At 44.1% G+C, this 20,708-nt stretch overlaps 1 protein-coding gene and 1 long non-coding RNA gene across 4 annotated transcripts in view; one reads left to right on the top strand and one right to left on the bottom strand.

The window, feature by feature from the left end:
* DPP6 (dipeptidyl peptidase like 6) overlaps positions 1–20,708 on the top strand; it is a 538,482-nt gene that overhangs the window by 122,377 nt on the left and 395,397 nt on the right. Inside the window, exon 1 of one of the 3 annotated variants that reach the window (XM_042043317.1) lies at positions 17,452–17,742. The exons of the other annotated variants lie outside the window; for them this stretch is intronic. Within the exon in view, the coding sequence (XP_041899251.1) occupies positions 17,542–17,742 (201 nt within the window). The 5' untranslated portion in view covers positions 17,452–17,541. Of the gene's footprint in view, positions 1–17,451; positions 17,743–20,708 lie in introns of those variants that run through there. 3 annotated transcript variants of the gene reach the window in all.
* LOC121671499 lies at positions 16,381–17,645 on the bottom strand. The gene is made up of 2 exons (XR_006018531.1): positions 17,557–17,645; positions 16,381–17,454 (listed from the first exon to the last, which is right to left on the bottom strand). It is a non-coding gene; the product is annotated as an uncharacterized LOC121671499 (long non-coding RNA).

Raw genomic sequence — 20,708 nt, 5'->3', positions numbered from 1 at the left:
TATTGCCCCATTGTATAAATAGAAAAGCTTACTAAAACATCAAAATACTGCTCATTTAGACAGCATGCTGTGGCTGTACTTTCTTTACAAATAAACAAGAAGCCTGGTTCTCTAGATATAAATAATCCCAGGAGTGAACATAATATCTCATAAATGTTCTGCTCCCCTAGCCGGTACCTATCTGGGCTTAATTTGCTGCTCTTGGGAGAATTCAGTTCTTCTTTCAGTACACAGAGGCCTAATATCTGGAGCCTGTGAAAAGACTCTTAGTGGACTTTGGATCAGGCCTGAGTTCCAGCTTTAGACTGTTGAGAGATTGGAAGCCCTGCATGTCTCCAGTCTGAGCTGAGGCTCCAAACTTGGCCATGCCAGTGCTTTGTGTCTGTATGTTTGTGTGTCCCAGCATATGTCTATACAAGCACTGAGGTATTTGGGAACATTTTCAAAGTGGTTCTGGAGAGCTGGAAGTCAGCTTCTCTCTCTAGTCATGGAGATTAAAGTGAACTGCCTGAAATTCATCTACAGCAGTATGGAGGCCTTGAGGATAGGATGAGGAGGCAGGTATTATCTGTGCCTTAGAAGGAAGGAATTGCATGTGATTTCCTTTGTATAATGCCTGTTGACCTTCCTTTTCAGCTGCCTTGTCCATGCCTGGTTATCTCTGAACAGATTACTGTCACACTGTCACAGGCTGGCTATGGAGGTGCACACTTCCATGTGCATTTCCAGATGCAAGACTCCTCCTTCTGAGGAAAACATTTTGCTTGGCATGGCCAGCCCAGGATCTCCACTGGTCATTTTGAGGTGATGGATGGTGCACAAGATGCCAGCTGTGATCTGTTGGGCTGGGAGCTTGTCCAGCACAAGGATCAAGCTTGCATCAAGCTTGCATCCTCAAGCTGAGATCAGAAGGGTGCCTGACCTGTGTGCCCATTAAGAGCTAAGGCAATTAGAAGAATATTCTCCAGGACTCTGGAATGAGTTTCTGTTCAAAGGACTGAAATAACCCATATTTAAAGAATTGGAGTATGCTGCAAAAGGCACAGTGGACTTCTGCCTGCACTGAAGCAAGTGATAGCTCAAAAATAGTTTGCTGCCTGAGTTTCTGTGAAACTGATGACTTTAAAGCTGATCAAATTCTATTGAATAGTTAGTGATGCTGGGGCACTGAGACCCATGGAGAAGTAAATTTGTGAATTGTTTTAAATCTAAGTAAGCAAATATGTTGTCACAGCACATGAAGCATTTCCGTTCTGTTTTTTATAAGCTACCTTTTCCTCCAGAACAGCCTTTCCTCAATGCTGAAGACAGAAAGCACCTCAGTGATTTGGTCTGATGACTTTAAGAAATGGATGTGATTCGTTAGACACTTCTAGGGATCCTGAATTAAAACACAGGGTTGTTAAGTCTCAACTCTGCTTTGTATGTTTCTCACTCTGCCTGAGGAGCAAAAGAAGTTGTGAAATATTGAGAAGTAGTGAAGGTTTTTTCTTAACAAGGAAGAGAAGGATAGAGCTGGAGAAAGCAAGGAGTGAAAGAAGGATTGTAACTCTTCACAGGGTAAAGGTGAGGATGGTAGCTCATGAGGTAACCATACTATAAAGCTGTAGCCCTGATCTTGCAAAGATTTCCATGCAGACTGAACAACATTTCTTACAGAAGTTGACCATATGATCACATTATTAGGATGTCCCATTTCTAAGGATAAGCATTTTCAACCTCGGGTGCAATTCTGCTATCACTGAACTCAGTGGGGAACTCTGCAGGTGCTTTGCTGGTGCATGATAGATGTTTGAGCAAAGGATATAATGCACGAACACTCATGTTTTCCTGCCAAAATTGGGTAGCAGATTGCAATTCTGGAGTGTGTTCTAGCTTCTTGCTTTCCCTCCCCTCCAGCTGTTAATTATTCTTCCTGGTTTATATCTTAAGGGAGGAATTATTTATCTTTTTCTATTTGTGTTTCGGTGAAACATTAGCAATCTCTTATTAACTGCCTCTGCTAATTATCTCAACAGTAGAAATATTCCTGCTCATCAGTGAAGCTGTGAAGGAAGAATACGGAGCAGGAATAATTAAATCACTTTGTTGTCCCCTTTCTCTGCATGCTGCACACAAACAGAGTAAAAGGATGGAAGATCTTAACCCTGCTATGCAGAAAATGCAGTGCTCAAGATCTTCTTGAAGGAGGGAAGATGTTTTGAAATGCTTCTGTGGAGAACTTTGGGGAGTTTTGCAGTACGCCATAATTCAGTTTTTGCGCAGTTGTCTCTTTCCTGTGTGCATTCTCACAAAACAGCCACATGCTCCTTACAATGAAATATTTCAACCTAAATATTTCAATGTTTTAAAAACATTTGTGTGTAGGAAACCAAAGTGGTTAATGTGAATGTCAGTGCCCCTCATCTGTAATGAGTGCTTACAGGAGTCCTCTGTGATACCAGGAGGAAATTTACAGGAGAAAAATTAGAAATGTTACCCAGCATGTTACTGGTATATTTAAACTGAAAAAAAATATAAAGTAGGAGTATTTATTGTGCAATAAAAAATGAAATTATTTGTTTAAAAAGCTAAGGGCTTCTAACAGTTATCTACTAGAAAACATTTTGCAATGGCAGACTTAATAAATACCCCTTTTCTACAGTGCTGTTTGCCACAAAACATAAATCCTTTTTGTTAAATAGGATGACTGAAAGAAAGCAGAGTTATGGAAATACATGACTAATGAAGAGAAGGTGATATGAGTTATTCTAATGTGAAAGGCTCTCTCCTAACTCTAATGCTGACCTTTTCCCAGTGAAACTCATTTACAGTGTTACATGTTACTTGTCAATAATTTCAAATATTCTGGTGGTGGAGTCCATAACTCTTAGCTTGAATGTGTCTTCTAAAGTAACCATGACCATTTTCTGAGAGACGGGGAATTCTGATCATTTTTCATGCATAGACAGAACTAGGACAAATGTCTGTCCTTGGGATCCAGGTGCTTTCCTGCCATTAATCTTCACAGCCCCCTCTGGGGTAGGTGGAGTTTGTTATGCACACATTTTATTCCTGGGGAAGTGAAACAGAATCAGAGAAGCTTGCCCAAAATTTAATTCTGGTCTGACTGAAGTTAATAGGAGGTAAATGCTTCGGTAAAATTTGTTGGAGGCACAATTTCTCATATAGTAAAGATGCATTTCAACAATCAGGAGTCTGTGCCTCCAACAGCCAAATCACTTGGCTCTGGCCTGTTTGCTGACCCTTCTTGTATGTGTAGGCCAAGCTGGACCTCTCACCTGTGTGAGATGGACTTATATTTTAAATGAGGCCAAAATGGTGTTCTACCTTATTTTCTTATTTTTGTCTTTCAAAAGTCCTCACAGCAGTTCTTTAACTTGTAAAAATTATATATATCTTTTATTTTCCTCATTGGAAATATTCATCTGGTATTTGTGATCTTGGCATAGGGAAGCAGATAGGTCTTGGCCTAATGTTAATCATGTATAAAGGCATTTGTAAAGGTATTTAAAAGGATACCATTCTCAACGGAATAATCAGGGCACTGTCTGCAAAGTAATGAAAATTTAAAAATAACTGTTTGAACAATGGAATGTAGAAACGAATAGGCTGTAGGAAAACCCACATAGTGTCAGGATTGTCTGACTATTTCTGACACACTTTTTATAAAGAGGGGGAATATTGACATATTGGCTCTAACTTCAGATGCTTTAATAAAACAATGTCTTGCTACCTAGGCTCAGAGATTGCTCCTGTCTCTGTGAAGTGTCCACAGTCGCTTTTGCTCTCTTTTTCTGTTGCTGAGTATTGCAATCTAGGGGCCAAATAGCTCTAGGCTATTAGTGCTAAGGCCAGAGAAGAAGTACACTTTGCAGAATGAATTTCTGTCTCTTCACACCTTCATACAGTCACCCTCATCTCATTGCTTTCCCTCTGTCATCTTTAGCTGGGAAGGAGAGGCTCAAGGATTTGTTGGGCAGTGAATATGTACTGCAGAAAGATGTTTATCAGGATGAAATCAATTTTCTTCAAAAATTGGACCAGTTCCTCTCTCACTGCAGAGGACTGCTCCTCTTACTTACCTGTTTACAGACTGTATCCAGCCCTGCACCAGGGCATTCTTACTCTGCTAGCTGATTGCAGTACTTTGACTCTGAGGCCAAGGTTCAGGTAATCATCATCTTTCTCAATAGTTTCAGAAATCCTTAGAACATACCGTGTTCTAGTGAGCACCCAGCAAGGAGGTCAGAGCTGAGAAAAACTAAGGCTTCAGGGCTTCAAAAACTTTGCTGCTCAGCTGGGATGGGTAATAAGTCCTGGAATTGTCTGCTCTTTGCCAAGCCAAGGAGTAAAATGAGTTTGGTTCAGCTTAAATGATTTACTTTAATTTAATTTTTTTACCATTCTTCATCCAAATTTCAAAATTTATTTTGGGACATAAATTGGTGTTCTATTCTGTCTGAAATTTACGTCTTCTAACCTTAAGCAATAAATCCCCCTCCACCAATGTCTTTGAGCAGGGAATTTTCTTTTAAACTAGCTCTTTTACCACCAGCAGTTTTAACTTGGATGGGTCAACACTTTCCCAGAGTATCACAAAATAGTTCCTGACCAGCTCTCTTTGAGTACCTGGTAAGAGTCAGATTAAAAAACTGGAATTGAACAAACTTTACAAATTAGAGCTCATTTCAGTCACTATGCCTTCACATATAGTGTGATTTCATACATTTCAAAAGAAACATCATTATCATCATTTATCTTTTTTTTCATGCTTTTATATCCTTTTTTATTATAAAAAGGAGGTTCTACATCATAGGAGAACCCTAGATTGTGTTTGACACAGCTCTTCATTTAAGTTGCTGTGGCTTTTTGGAAACATTTTCTATTGTAGTTTGGTATTGCTTTATGTTTTACTGACTATTCAGTATATTTCCCACAGAGACCAGTTCTGTGTGTTTCCTGTAGTGAAGACTATTCAAAGAGGCTATAATCCTGTAATAGTTTATAGCAAAATCAATTTGATATGCCTTGAAAAATATTCTTTGTATTACAGTCAAAGGAAATGTGTGTGCAGAGCTGAGAATTTATACTTGTAATGAATTTCTTGAAGTTGGAAATGCATGTGCTTGTGTAATTGAGGGCCCTGGCCCTCTTATGTTTGACTTAATTTTTCCTTTTCCCAGCTCTTTTTAAGGAGAATCCCGTTTTATCACCACAGTTAGTTAGGAAGGTTTTTAGGATTTTAAACCTCTATTTCAGAAGAAGCTCTCCTGTTCAGCAGTATTTTGTGCTAATTTAGCTCCAAACGTTTTGAGTGCCTCCACGGAAGTAATTAGGTGAATTGTTGCAGCGTAGCTCTGTGTACAGTACCTGCTTGGCAGCACATCGTTGAGTTAATATTTAAGAACTACTGCAGCACCCTCAAGTGGTGATGCTGATCTGTGTTTACAGTTAGTTTTTTCCCAAATGTTTATTTCTAGGCTTATGGATACTTTCAGTGTTTTAGACTGGCCTGCTCAGGTACTGTCAGTCCCTGCAGTCCTTACTCAGGTAAAGTGCCCACTAAATACAGTTAATCACTTTGGAATCTGAACAACGGTCTTGGGGAAGTTTTCCTTGGATTGTCAAATGATTTTATGGAGGGCATAAAGAGTCCTCTGTGCCCACAGTAACTCTGGCTTTTGGCTAGAATAAAAAACCTGAGAACCCTATAGAAGGAGAAATGCATGTTGGGGTTTTTCTCCAGACTGCGCTTGCAAACATGGAACAACTGTGCATAAGAAACACAATTCCTTGGGCCCACACACTGACCCCGGTGACATCTATAGCAATGACTTATGAGGAATGAATGCTATTTCTTAAGGAATTTTTACTACCTTTGTGGTATAGTTATTTTTCCATTAGCTGCCTATTTTAAGCAAGCAGCTGGGCAGTGGATCAGATGAATGATCCTGGTTCGGGGCCTTGTTGCTTCCAAAATTAGCAAGTGGCACTTCCCCTGGTGTTTCATCTCCTAATTCTGCTGAGCCTTCCCAGTAACAAGAGTCATTACCCTGTAAAACAAAAGGCCATAGGGTAAAGCCTGTGCACCCTCCTGCCCCCAGTACAGACCTACGTGAGCTCCTCTGGTCTCATCCCTAAAACACTGATGAGAAGTTTCATCGCAGAAATTTACTGTAAGTCTTAATGGGTGTTGTCATTACTTTAAGGGCCTTAAGTGAAAACAGCTATCAAAATTCTTACTCTCTCATCACTTAAAACAGTGTGTGCTGGACAGAGTGTACAGAGTGGTGGGAGTGGAAGTGTTCCCTCACCTCCAGAGCTGCTTTGTGCCCTGTGTGCTAATGCTGTGGGTTAGCAGAATGGCACAGCTGCTTGTTTACCACTGCAACTTCTACCAGGTCTGGCATATTTTCTATATGAAACTCAGAAAAGAGGTTTGACAAACACTGTTAAAAATCCCCCAATTTTATTTCAAGAAGGCAGAAGGTGATCCAGACTCTTATTTATAAATTTGTGTTGATCCAAATGAATTTTCTTCAGATTAATATTAATATTTAATTTTAATTTTTTTTCTTTTTGCCCTCTCTCAGCTATTTGACATAGAAAATAGAAATCACTAGAATTGTAAGCTTTGTCCTCCTGTCTTTTTTTTTACCTCTCTTTTAAAAGAAGACTCATTTTAAGTGTGCCATCTCAGTTGCCATCTATATAAGAGACTGCATTGTGTTCAGAAGAGAAGCATGTCAGTAGAGGGCAGGGTCCAACAGTAGTGAGTTTCCAAAGGGATCTGATAAAGAAATGACAACTATTTTTCTAATATGAGCTATATAATAGACAAAAACTGTGTGTGATGGAGCATATTTAATTTAATGTCTGTGCTCTGATCTTAAAGGCCTGCTGTCAGCTTAGAAATCACAGGGTGAACTTTTTTATTTTATTTTTTTTTCTATAGAAAAACACTACTGGTAGCAAAAGAGAGAGAGATTACTTTGTGAACTTGCCTTAGGCTGCTCCTAAAATAAGCAGAAAGGTGCAGTCCCACCATGGCTGCAGTACTAAGCTGGGATATGCTGGCAGCCCACACTGCAGCTGACCCACAAACCTATTTTATGACATTTTGGGGCGCGTGTGGGGCTTGCAAGGTGGCAGGGCAGGCAGCTTCTGCTGCCTCTTAAAGTAGGTGGTCTGGCTAGAGAATTGTCTGTGGTGGAGAGGGGACCTAAGTTCAGCATGAGAATCCCAGTCAAGGTTCAGTCAGCATAACAGGGCATCCTCAGCCCTGGATCACAAGCTCAGTGCACAGATACACCACAGATAAAGCAGTGCTCCTCTACAGTTCCCCAGAAAAAGCAGGCCAAAAATGAAACTATTGCCAGTGGACTTATTTAGAAATAGGCCTCCACAAGTGTTCTGAAAGTAACACTATTTCAGGCTTAAGAGACTGGGAAATTCCAAAGATTTGAGCTCCTTTCAGGTGTTATCTTTCCTTTTCCATAGGATCATGTAATCCTAGTATTGTTTAGTTTGGAAAAGATCATTGATACCAACTGCTAACCCACCACTTAACTGTGTCCCAAGTGCCACACCTGCACATCTATTAAATACCTTCAGGGAGTGACTCCACCACCGCCCTGGACAGCCTGGTCCGGTGCTAGACATTCCTTTCCACAAAGAAATTTTTTGTAATATCCTGTCTAAATCTTCCCTGATCAGCTTGAGGCTGTTTCCTGTCATCCAGTCACTTGGAAAAGAGACCAAATCTCCACCTGGCTACAACCTCCTCCCAGGGAGCTGTAGAAGCAATAAGGTCTCCCCTGAGCCTCCTTTCCTCCAGGATGAACACCCTCAGCTCCCTCAAATACTCCTTATAAGACCCAAACCCTGATACAAGCCAGTTTCCAACACTTTCTTGCAAATTCCTTAACACAAAAAAATCTCTGTGTTTCAAGATGAGGCAGATGTTTTTCGTAGGAAAATCCCAGATAATTTAAATTCCTCCGTGTCCTGTTCTACCCAAAACACAGTTTTGCCCCATTTTGGGGTGACTGTCCTACTTTCTTATGTCATCTCTGTTATCCAGCAAATGTTTCCACCTCTGACAAGTTGCTGGCTGCATTTGTCATAATGCGCCGCAAATGTCGGTACCACGTGTGCTTCATCTTCAAGGACCCGTATGTTTCTGGGTGACACAACTAGGCCATGCTCATTGCTTTTGAGGCATCATCCACTTCCAAAAATACCAAGCAACACCAACAGAAGGATATACACCTTTGAATAGGGATACTGTTTTCTCAGTAAAGGAAAGTTTCACGAAAATTATCATCCCCAGAATCAGTAGCAAATTCTGTTTTACCGAGTTACTGGATAGGCAGAGACATATTTAAATTGGTGAAGAATAACTAGAATAAACAATTCTCACAGAAAAATTATAAAATTCACTCAGGCTCATGAAGCTGAAGAATGTTATAATGTGGTTGTTTATGTGAAGTCATTGAGAATGTAATGTTGAGAAGCAATTCAATGATTTAAGAACCTTAAATTCCAAATAAATGGTGATGCTGGTTCCATCTGCCCATTGCTGATAATGCTCCTGGAGGGGTGGCATCAACCAGTGTAGCAAGTGAGGTTTCATCAGAAGTTACTTCCTAAAGTCATGGTGGCCTCATTTTTTAAACAATTGCATTCAGTGTTGGTGCTTTTACAAAATGCAGCTCTGGTTGTGCAGCTGTTGTGTTGCAGACACTGTGATGAACTCAACAGCTGGTTTTTGGACTCTGTTGTGAGATTTTTAGCTGCCTCATTGCTGTTTGCCTGCTTTTGTGAAGAGGAACAGGAGGATCTGAATGCTGCTGTGTTCTTGTATAACTTGGAGGGAATTAGATTATTTATTTCTGGAAGAACAAACCTTTTGCAGAGATTTGAAATTATCAGTGGCAGTCAGACTTTCCCAGGATTGCCTTTGTCACAGTCTTATTCAGATCATGATGAAGCAGATTGTATTTTTGCACTTGGCAGAGTCCTGAATTGCTTTTATCTGTGTGGTGAAATTATTGAACATCTCTGAAGTTAGTTTTCATTCTTTCTTCAGTTCACTTGACATGCTTTTACAATTCCTTGGCATATGCAAATAAATGTAGATGTAGATCTATGTCTAAGTCAAGAGTGCCTAGGTGTGTGCCTGGCTTGTTTCACAAAGCACTTGCTTTATTTGTTTTTTAAAGATATTACTTAGCAAGCCAATAAGATCTCTGCCAGCTTAACTAGCAACTAGAAATAAAATACTCCTAAATTTAGGTACATGTAGTGAATACATCAAAATTCATGTGAATATCCCCTGGAATTTTCCAAAGCAGGAGCTCATATTGATTTTACCATCACTGATCTGATTTTGATAATTCCAGTGTGTATTCCAGTACCTCATGTTGGTGAATATCCTTGCAGAGCTTAGAGCCTGTGGCATACAATGAAAGAGTGCAGTAAAATTAAAAAGAAGCACATATATGGGTGAGTTTAATCCAGGTACATCCTAAGAGGTATTTAAAATGAAAACCACTCATTGGTTGGCTTGTCTGTTGGCCCTCAGCAGCTTTGGTCATAAACTTGTGTTCAACTGGTAAAGACATAATTTATTAATCTCCTATCAGTATTCAAGTCTTGTCCTTGTGTCTCCCACCTTTTAAAAAATGAATGCACTGTTTGACAGCCATTTATAATTCTTGTATATTTGTTGTTACATAATGGCAGTTGACCAGAAACATTTACAAACCTCTAAAATAACTTCCATGAGTCTCAGCCATTTCAGACTTTATGTTACTAAGACAGGTGAATTGGACAAATGGTGTAATTTGTACTTAGAAAACTATGAGCAAGTCTGTAAGCCTTTTCCCCTAATCAGTTTATGAAGGCAAATAGGCAGGAAAGAACATGCACCAGCACTAAGATTGAAGAAGCACAAACATCGACCCATTTAAATTAGTCCCAAATCCAAAAAGGGATTATTTGCCTTTAGGTGATTTCAGGGGACTTCAGAGAGCTAATCTAGAGCTGTGCTCCATAAAGTCCCTGCTCACAGCCCACTTAACTCCAGACGACTGGAACTCATCAGATGCTTTTCTGTTCAGTCTGAAAACTTCCTGAAGTACAACCCAGTGGCAGTTCTGTACATTCAAAACTGCCCATGAAGAGATCCCACAACAGCTCCTCACCTGTCTGTAATCCTGTGGGAGACAGAAACTGGGGTGAGTTGTACCTACAGCCCTCAAGATTGCCTGATCCGGTATTTATTCCTGAAGAATATCCAACATGCTCTCCCACAGGCAGGGGTTTTACACACCTCCAGCATTGCTCCTTTCTATATCAATGCTGCAAGAGAAGAATATCTGAATATGTTGAATCCATGCCAAACTGGAGGAAGAAACATATGTCTGGCAGGGCCACAAGGAGAACAAAGGAGTGGGAGGATATTTGGTTAGCCTAGGTAGACTTTTTGAGATGTCCACTTGTCTAAATATACCTTTTTCCCTGCATATTCATATTTTCCTCTAGGGTTTTCTTTCAGCTGGAGGGTTCCCAAACCTAAAATTGTGTCATTACATCCTCTGAGTATTTTAATAAATCTAGGTTTTGTTTCTATTCCAAGCAACAACAACAACAAAAAAACCCCTGTGAGTTTAGTGATAGCTAGTCTGAGGAGTCAGATCTGTTTAAAGAAAATCTTTGTATTATAAACAAAACACTTTAAATGAAATTATTTTGTCTTGTCTGCTCCCTTTGAATCCTGTGGCATGCATTTGAAATTCTAACTCATTAAATTCCTTCTGTTTCTCCAAGATTCTGTATGCACAAGTTCTTTTTGGCATGTGCAAACTCAGAATTTCTCCAAGGTATTTTGCTTCTGTGTGCTGCCAATTTTACAGTGGTGAATTTGAGAGCAATTGCCTCAGCTTCTCCCAACTTGGGCAATTAAGGATGTGCAGATGTGGCTCATGCACATAAATGGAGCAGGAACCTTATGCATCCCTTTCACATACAGAGCTGAGCATATCTCTTGTCTTGAGTCAGAGTCTGAGGTGACAGAGGGACCATTTTGCAAGATGTTTGCTTTTCTGATAGACCTGTAAAAGCCTACTTTGCCTTTCTGAAGACACATATATCCCCTTTTCTTACTGAAAACCCCCTTGAGAGATCAGATTAATCAGGTAACCTGATTGCTGTCATGGCATATCTGACTTGAGTATCAAACACTGGCAGGTTACAAAGCAGAGAAGAATGTGCCTAGTGGAGAGCAGCTCAGCAACATCAGCCAAGTCTCACATGGATGCCAACAGCTCGTGGCATCCAAAGAAAAATATATTTATCTGTAATGCTTGACTTCCTGGCTTCTCTTGACGACATGGATTTGGGACCTCATCCTAACTTCTCTCAGATAAAGCTTCCAAAGACAGAATGTTAATTAAGACAAGAAAAACAGTCTGCAGTACAAATTTCTATTGGTATGAATGGCAGTACCAGGTACAGGGGTAGGCCAGAACCCTGATGTGGTGTGCAGCTGTACAAACACATGCACATCAGTGTTTTCTTTTACTTAGGCTTTGCATAAGCTTTTTTAGCCCCAGACTTGCACAGCCATTGCTCCAACTCCTCTCCTATGTGTTGGTTTCTGTGTTTTCTGCCTTTCCTCACCTCTGCATCAACTGCAAAATCATAAAAAACCATATGGGAAAGACCTTCCTGGTCATATGATCTATAGTTTTGCCAGTTGGCGGGATTATGCCTTACAGCACATTTTCTAACACCTCACACAGGCTATTTATAAGTGCCCTCAGCATTAGGACTTTCACCCATTTCCTTTGGAAACAGTCCTGCTCACACTGCCGGGAAGAGCCTGCTGATACTCAGCTACGTGCTCTTGATTTCATTTAATTAGGCCTAGGTGGGTATCAAGACCCTCGGTGGTTTAAATCACCTGTCTGACTGACCACTGAGAGAACATTTATCCACCAGGCATTGGAATTGCCCTCTGGAGCAGCTGATCTCCCTGGTTTTGAAAATGCTCCCATTGTGTGGCTCCAATTAACCTTGTACCACCCCAGCCTGGCTCCCTGTTCCCCAGGCATGTTGGTGCTTTCCATCTCTGACAGTTTTTGGTGCATTTCTTCCCTGCCTCTTTGACCTCACTTGTCTTCATCTCCTTTTCTTCTCAGCCCTCCTGGTTACTTCACTGTGTCCCTGCCTCTTCTATATGCTTTTGATTTTTTTATTCTTGCCTCCCTCTGGGCCCATCTCTAGTCCTGAAGAGCCTTTTCTTCCAGCCAACTTTCTTTTTTCCCCAAAATCTTGTATCCCGTAAAGCCACTATTGTCTGCCATTCCCAGTACTTGAGTATATCAGTGTTTTATTTTCCCCACAAAAGCTGTCATTCAACCACTTGTGGAAGACTGAATTATTCTTAGAGTTCCCAGAAAACTAATTTTACTAATGTTTCTTTTAGTCCAGCCTGGAAAGCTATCTTAGGGGCCTGTGAGGGTATTTTTCTAAATAGTGTGTGATTCCAGAGAAAAATATGCTTCTCTATGTCCTAAGCTCACTCACTGTCCAATGCTGCATTTCTACATCACTTGCTCTGAGATGCTGCTGGCACAAATAATGAGCTAGGAAAGTGAACAGCTCAGCATACTAATTCCACAATAAATGTTGCCCCTCCTCAGCCCTACTGTCACTTGTCTTGACACAGTGCAATGCTCCTCCCAGCACACCGGTGAGATCAAAATGAATGATCAAATGTATCCTCAGGGACTGCTGAACTGGTGCATTTGACACAGGAAAGGGATTTTCTGCTCTGGTTTGGTTGGGTTGGGTTTTTAGTGGACACCAGGCAGCAGATGCATAGAATGCATAAGCCTGGGGCCGTCAGAGATTCATGAGCTGGATGCTTTTATCTTGGCTGACCATGGTAATAGGAGTTAAGATACTGTATCTTTGTCTGTCTAGTGCCTAGACAGTTGCTATTATAAAAAACCCAGATGTTTTCTATTAATAAATACAGTCATTTTAAGAGAAAATACTAACTTGGCCTTTTTGGGAGTGACATAAAAAAATAACCAGGAAATTCTAAAATTCCTTTAAAAGTCCATTGGAAAATTAAAATATAATAGTTTAAATAATAAAAAGTGTACTTGAACTATTGAATTTTTTTTTTTTGGTTAAAAACCCACCTAATCAGCTGCTTAATAATTATCACCACTTGAAAACTGGAAACAAGTTTACCTCTGTCTGCAACAAACTCTGTATTATTTAGATGGCAAGCTCATAAATTGCTTTGTCAGAACAGAAGAATGAAACATGAATAGCAATGCTTGAATTCCCTGACAGATAGAACTAATATCTAAATAAAAAATATCCAGGAGTAATATTGCTGGATTGTTTCTTTGCCAGTGTTATTCTGAGCTGATTTGTCTGAAAACAAATATTTAATGTAAAGTTTTAAAGGCAGTAGGGCTTGGGTTTGACCTGCTTTTGATTGTGTTACATTAATAGTGCTGAAATATGGGGACACTGTTTATTTATACAACGTGGGGGGAAAAAAAGTGTCATTTTTATCTGAATGCTTTAGAAATGTCAGTAAAACATACTTTGGTGCTGCAGGGAAAATGTCTTAACTAACACACTTTATTTTGATGGAAATGTTACTAGTTAGGAATCAAACCTCCCTTCAAAACTTTGGATACTGAATTAAATATACAACTAAGTGAGGCTTGAAGACACTGTTTGTTTTGAAGTGCCTTGATTTTTATCTTGGGATCTTGTTGCAGAGTTTAGGGAAAGGATTTTTCTTACATATAAGATAGGGTTTAAAGACAAGAACCCTATGTTTGTACTTTTGAAATATTTTGCCTCTTTACACACGTTTCAGAACACAAATTGCTCACTTCTCAAATCTTGCCACAGGCTGGAAAGGTCTTTTGCTGCAATGCAACCCCGGTTCCTGATATGGTGTTTGTTTAGTGGCATTTTGCTGCCATGTCTCGATGTTTCCTGTAGATTTTTTTGGCTCCATGCTTTCCATGCCCCACTGGTGTGCACATTTTATGACAGTGTCTGTTCACAGGACATTGTAGAGGACTCTGGGCTCCCAGTTGTGCACAGATGAATAGCAAATTAACCACGGACTTGCAAGTGTAGGGTAGAGGTGCCTCCAGCACTGAGCAGTGAGTGCTTCAGGAGCGCTGGGCTGTGTCCTGCCTCACAGGCAGGCAGGACTACCATAACACATCTTTGCAGGGGACAAGCTGCACCCTGAGATAACTTGTGCACAGGCAGTCTGGAGTGCTCTCCAGAGACCCTAATGAAATCATCTGGGTCCCCTATAACTCTGAAAAATCCTCCTGCTTTCAGCAATGCCATCGACAGACTGATCCTGGTGCATCTTACTGCAGGGGGTTATTCAAGATATTTCTGCCTCCAGCTGCCTGCCCAGCCCTTCTAAACAAGGTCACTCTGGCTGTAGCAGGGTGACAGAAATGTGTCTTGCACTTCCCAACTGGTGCAAATTTTCTTCCTTCACCCACTGTGATATCCAGAACATGATATTAAATTGTTTCTGCTGTCCCCAGTCTGTCATGGAGGGGAGAGCTGGAATCAGAAATGCCTTTAAATAGCTGTAATTATTTATTTTCAGGCAAATGAATCACAGCCCAAAGATGCACGATCAGGATATTTTGGTGGATGAGGACCATTTGGCTGTTTGTTTTTCACTGAGCTTTTCAAGTATTTGACATTGCAATTTTGTATTTCCTTAATGTAATTTTTCCGTGAATTGTGTACACACATATATGTACAATATACGTGTGCATGACTAGGCAAACTCAATTATGTGAAATCTTGGTTCTTGAGAATTAAAACCACAAACAGTGTATTTGGATCTGAATTGGTCCTTAGAAGTTCTTCTGGGTTTGAACTGGGCTGTGATGCTGAATGTTTTCTTTTTTCTGTAATTTCTTTGAAACTCTTTAATTCAGACATTTAATCTTTGGTGTTTTTTCCTGCCTAGTGGTTTCATCTTGCCTTTTCATGGCTTTCTTTGATTATTCCTTTGTGTCCTACTTTTTCCTTAGAAGTTAAAAATGTATTATTTCTTTTAATTTTATTCTCTTGCTCCTTTTTTTTTCAGCACTAGTTGTCACCAATTCCAGGTATCATAAAGCCACTCTTAATGCAGTTCAAGGTAGAATTTAGCTGAGCTATGTGTCCAGATTTTTGGTAGTCAATTTGTGTCTGAAACAGAAGTTACAAGGGGTCCAAGTGGCTTCTGGAAAGTTACCTCTGTTATGATGTGTGTCACTATGACTTAGAAGCCAGACCTTTGCTTCAGAGCATTGTGTGCTCATCTTGTTTTTTAATTAAATGTCAGGATCTCAGTTGTGAAGATCAAAATGATTCCTTCTTTCAAGTTCCGTCAGGAAGGCGATAGAGCGTTTGTTTTTGTTTTCTCTCTTGATGAGATAAGGCTCCCTTTTCATCTAAATATTAAGACTTTTCATGCCTGACTTTGAAGACACAAATAAAAAGGAGTGGATGGAACTATTCAGATGCAAAGAGATTTTTGATCAGGCAGGTGTTGAAATCATAGGGGGAGGGGGTTGCTCTTAAGAATATTGTATACATGCTCTACTGAAGTGGGGTTTTTTTAAGACTGATGAAATTACATATATCAGAGATGGTACTATATTAACAGCTAAAACTTTGAGCAAGAACAGTGTTTAGAGACACAATTTCAGCCCATAAAATCCACTAGTTAAATTATAATGAAGTTTGTGAGCTCTTCAGCAGTAAGTCTCTCAGTGGGAATGGGCAAACATTGGTTTATGCTCTGTGTGTTGTAATCCCAATATCTCTGTTAAATTTAGAGGTCAAAGGGGAAGTTTTTGGAGCACGAAAGAGGGGACAGCAACTCTGCCACTTTCCTTTAAACCTAAGCATCTGTTGCTATGGAAACCCCTGTGCCTGATGCTGGAGCAACAGGAACTGTCACCCTCTGTCCCGAGCAGCCGTGCTGGGCTGGCGGGGCTGTACCCCGCCGGCAGCTCCGCGGAGCCGGCCCGAGCAGTGCCCGGTGTCCCCGCCCGGAGCGCGGAGCGGCGCCCGCGGTTCCCGGGCCGGGGGAAGGGGCCCGGCGGCCCCGAGCAGAAGCCGTGGCGGGAGGTTCCCGGCGCGGCCCCGGCCCCGGATCCGACCGCGACCGCGACCCCGACCCCGGCCCCAGCCCCGGCCCAGCACGCCCAGCCCGGCCCCGGCTCCGTTCCCGGCTCCGGGACCGCGGTTGTTTATCCCCGGCCGGAGCCGCCGGGAGCTGCTTTGGGCGGATTTCCACTGAGGGGCGCTGAAGCACGTTTTAATGCAGCAAAATGAATTAATACAAAAATAGTAAGAGACACGATTTACCGGATTATTTTAAAAAGCGACGACAACAACCACCTCCAAAAAACCCGCAACCCCCCCTCTCCCCGGCCGTGGGGAGATGGGGGAAGGAGGAGGACGGGCGGAGGGGACGGGGACCGGGCAGTGCCCTCTTGCCGGGCTAAGCCGTGCCCGCTGGGGCAGGGCAGGGCAGAGGAGAGGCTTCGCCCTCCCCCCTCTCGCCCCGTCCTCGGAGCCGAGCCACTCTGCGCACAGCGGCCTCCCAGAGCCCCTCCGGCTGCCGGTCCCGCCTCTCCACCTCACCTTCCCCCTCCCCACCTCTTTCTCCCTTTCGGCTGGCGATCAGGTGTCCGTTGCCCTTTTTTTTTTTTTTTTTTTTTTTTTTTTTTTTTTTTTTGAGTTGTTTCCCCGGGAAAAAAAAATAGGCAGGAAAAAAACCCAGAAGGTACCGAAAAGGAGATGATTGTAGAAGAACCCTCCTTCCCAGGAAGAGCAACGTGCTTTGAATGAGGCTTCCCAGCCTCTTCCACTCCATCTCACACACTCTGTCACTCTGCCTCTCGCTTGTGCACACTGTTGGTATGCGACCTCGGAGGCGACTGCTCCGCCACCTCTGCCTGGGGAGCCGCTGACAGCCAGCGATTGAGCCAGCCCCCCTTCCTTTTTTTTTTTTTTTCCCTGCTTTTGCAAACACACACACGCACACCCCCAAAGCACATTTAATGCTGATCCACTCAGGCGCCATTATCGGGGGTACGTCTTCGTGGAGTGTTTTGGTTCCTTTTTTTTCTCTTCTGTTTTTTTTTTTTCTTCCCAGCACCGGATGGTGCAGCATTCCCGGGGCCTGTGGTGTTACGGCTCGATTGCGTTTTATTATTTATTTATCTTTCTTCTCCCTCTCATCACTCCCCCGTCTCTGCTCTCTTGATCCCCCCCGTTTCTCTCCGGGTGCCGGTGCAGAGGACCGCGTAGCAGGATCCCTCGCTCTCCCTTCCACTGATGTGGGACTGATCCTCACCCGCGTGTAGCATGCTGTAGCCAAAAGGAAGAGAGGAGGGGAAGAAAAAAAGAAGCGGCTCTCTTTCCCTCCCTCTCCCTCGTTTCCCGCGGATTGACTTCATGGCTTCACTGTACCAGCGGTTCAGCGGGAAGATCAACACCTCCCGCTCGTTCCCGGTTCCCCCCGAAGCGAGTCACCTCCTGGGCGGCCAGAGCAGCGAGGAGGACGGCGCTGCCGGCAAGACCCCGCGTCCATTGCAACAGGAAGGCAGCCGTCCCCGCTTCCAGTACCAGTCGCGAAGTGACTGCGAGGAGGAGGATGTAAGCGCCGGTGTCGTTCGCGTGCGGTTGGGCTGGGTTTTGGGTGCCCCCCCTCCCCGCCCCCTGTCCTGCGGGATGGCTGTGTACCCCTCTAGGCTGGCAGCAATTTCTTGCGGTTTGTCCGCTCTTCCAGGCGGGTCTTTGCGCTCCTCTTCTTCCCCTGAAGTGCCGGGAATAGTACGGGACGGAGCCCGCTGGGAGTCGAGCCGATCGAGGACCCGCCCGCCCCCGCACTGGCCCCGCAGCTCTCCCTGTTACCGCGCTCCTTGCGCGGCTCTCCGCTCCTGTGGAACGGGGCTGGGGGGCTCGGGGTCAGCACGTTAGGAAAAGCCAAGTGCCAGCTCCGTCCGTCTTCCCCCAAGCTACGCGACAAGGCTCCCCACCCCCTTTTTAAAAATTTTTTAAATTTTTATTTTATTATTATTCCGTGTTTTACCCCTTAACACTCTCCTGGGGCAGAAGTCTTCACCTTGTCCGTCCCTCCTCGCTTTCCTGTCAGCCTCCCCCTAACCTGGCAGCAGGGAAACTTTTTAACCACTGAGCAGCCGTTTCTGGGTCTCTCTCTCGCCCCCTCCCCCTGCCCCCGGGAGAGCCCCCGCGGGGAAGCCGCAAACTTCGGCCGCGCACCTTCCGCTCCCGCGCTGCTTCCGAGAGCAGCGACTTCAAAGGGTGCATCTGCATATCGCCTTAGTAACGAGTGACTAATCCAGGCCGCTGGCTGCCTGCTGTGTCCGATGGAGTTAAACTAGTCTGGGTCGACTGCCCCTGGTTCTTTTGGGGTGGCGAGGAAGGGGCCAGGGGATTTGGAAAGCAGAAAGACTAAGAGAAAAAGGGCCAGTGTTAGATCAAAACATGTGGCTCCCCATCGCTGGCTGGTGTTAGGTTTGCAGAGGGATTTGAGTGTGTTTTGCTTCTGTGGAAGCACACACAAGGGGAAGCAAATGGCTGCAGTTGGGAATAATGTTTGTGTCTGTTAAAAATACTTGTCCGAGTGGGACGCGTTAGCTTTGCAGCAGGGTTTAGCTTTGGCTCTGGGAGCCTTCCCAAGCAAGGCACAGCTTCAAGCCACAGCAGCAGGGCTGCTTCACTCAGAGGATAGTTGTGCATGCAGGGAAATGTCCTCGGATTATCTTTTAAGTCCCTGTCCATATTTGTAAAGACTTTTGTGGTCCATAGAGCAAGCGCTGACTTCTGTCAGCGATGGGGCCAATCGACCTAAACCTCTCCCTGAGGTGAGAGACTGCTGACAGCCCCGGGGGACAGCAGTGACAGGGACCTGAATTGACTCTTCCCTGTGACCCGCTCAGCGGCAAAGATCTTGGCACTGCTGCTCCTTGGCCCTGGCCAGCTGCAGGAAGGGACCGTGCCCCTTTCCCGGGCGTCCGCGCCCACTCGTGACCCTCTCCCGGTGTGGCTGGGGACACGGGGCCCTTCCCGGGGGTGTGCTGGGCTCTAGGTGTCGCTGCGAGCCAGCGGAGTGCCACCTCCAGGGCTGGGCTCAGGCACATTTTCCTCATTGTTTTAATTTCGCTTTCCTGTATTTGGAGACAGCAGATGTCTGGAGCCGCTTCTCTGGTCACCAGAAGCGCTGAGTCCGGAAGCAAAGGAAAGCCTGCAGTTTAGCATGTGCGAGTGATTTGTGCAGAGTGTGTCCAAAATAATATTAATAACAATATTCTTTAACTTCTAAAATGAGAGATTTTTTTCCTTCTTTTTTTTTTCTTTTCCTTTTCTCTTCCCCCCTCAGAGTTGTGTGGGTGGAGAGTACTGCTGGGCACTGCTGTCTGTTGAGGGACACTGCTGTCTGTGCCTGCCTAGGTGTCTTCTGCAAGAAAGTGCAAAAAGTGTGGCCAGAAACAGGGATTTGGGGTGCCTCCTAAACTCACATAGACACTTTGTGTGAATTGTTTTTAAAGGGGGCAACGTGTCTGAGAAAGTCCCCAGGACTAGGTCGGCAACTCACAGGTGCTCCCGTCCAGCAGACTGGGCAACCTGAGCTGGTGGTCTCCGGCAGAGGGTCGTTCAGGTCGGGAGGATGAAGTCATGACGAACCAGTGGAAATGGTCTTTAAATTGTGTGTTTCCGGGAGCGGCAGTTCCGCTCGCGGGGACAGGCGCCGGCAGGAGGGGCAGGACGGCCGGAGGTGTCCGCGGTGCTGAACCGGAGCGGAGTGGGGCGGGGGAGCGGGGTACGGAGCTGTCCGCGCTGCCGAACCCCTCCTGTCCCGGGACACGGGGAGCTGTCCGCGCTGCCGAACCCCTCCTGTCCCGGGTCGGGGGAGCTGTCCGCGCTGCCGAACCCCTCCTGTCCCGGGACACGGGGAGCTGTCCGCGCTGCCGAACCCCTCCTGTCCCAGAGAAGGGGAGCTGTTTGCTCTGCCAAACCCTCCCGGAGTGGTGCCGAGGCGAGCTGGCAGTGACCTCTTGCCATCATCCCTGGCGAGATCGGCAGAGACAGAGGGCTCCTTTCCCATCCCCCGTGGCAGCAGTCAGGCTCACTCAGGATGAGCAAATGCAGCCCTGGGCATGAGACCCCCGAGGGAAAGGGAAAAGTGAGGCAGAGAGCTGGCAAAGACCAAGGAATAAGTACAAGGAGAGTGGTCTGTTTGTGCAGGGTATCATCATGGGGGAGGGCTTAAGGAGACAACATTGGAAACTCTTTTCGAAGATTAGACTTCTGTTTTCTGTTTTGTACAAGTGGGGTATTCACACTGTCTTTCGTCTTTCAACATCAATGTAGGAGAAAACTCCAGAACCTAAACATATGGCAACAAAGGGCTTTTTCCCTTTCATACTTGGAAATATCAAAACAAACGTGAGAAAGAGGCTGTTCTGTTCCTAACTTTGTCATGTGATTAGTAAAAGGGAGAGAACTGAGTGTATTTTATGGGTTGCTGATGATGATTTTTCCTATTGAAATATGTGTGCTGTATTCAGCACTGTATTTTTAAGCACCAGCACAGACCT

The sequence above is a fragment of the Corvus kubaryi genome, unplaced genomic scaffold, assembly GCF_017639235.1.
Source record: "Corvus kubaryi isolate FWS band 111438036 unplaced genomic scaffold, C.kubaryi_AGA036_p1.0 37398, whole genome shotgun sequence".
Lineage (NCBI taxonomy): Eukaryota > Metazoa > Chordata > Aves > Passeriformes > Corvidae > Corvus > Corvus kubaryi.
This window is presented reverse-complemented; position numbering and strand designations above follow the sequence as displayed.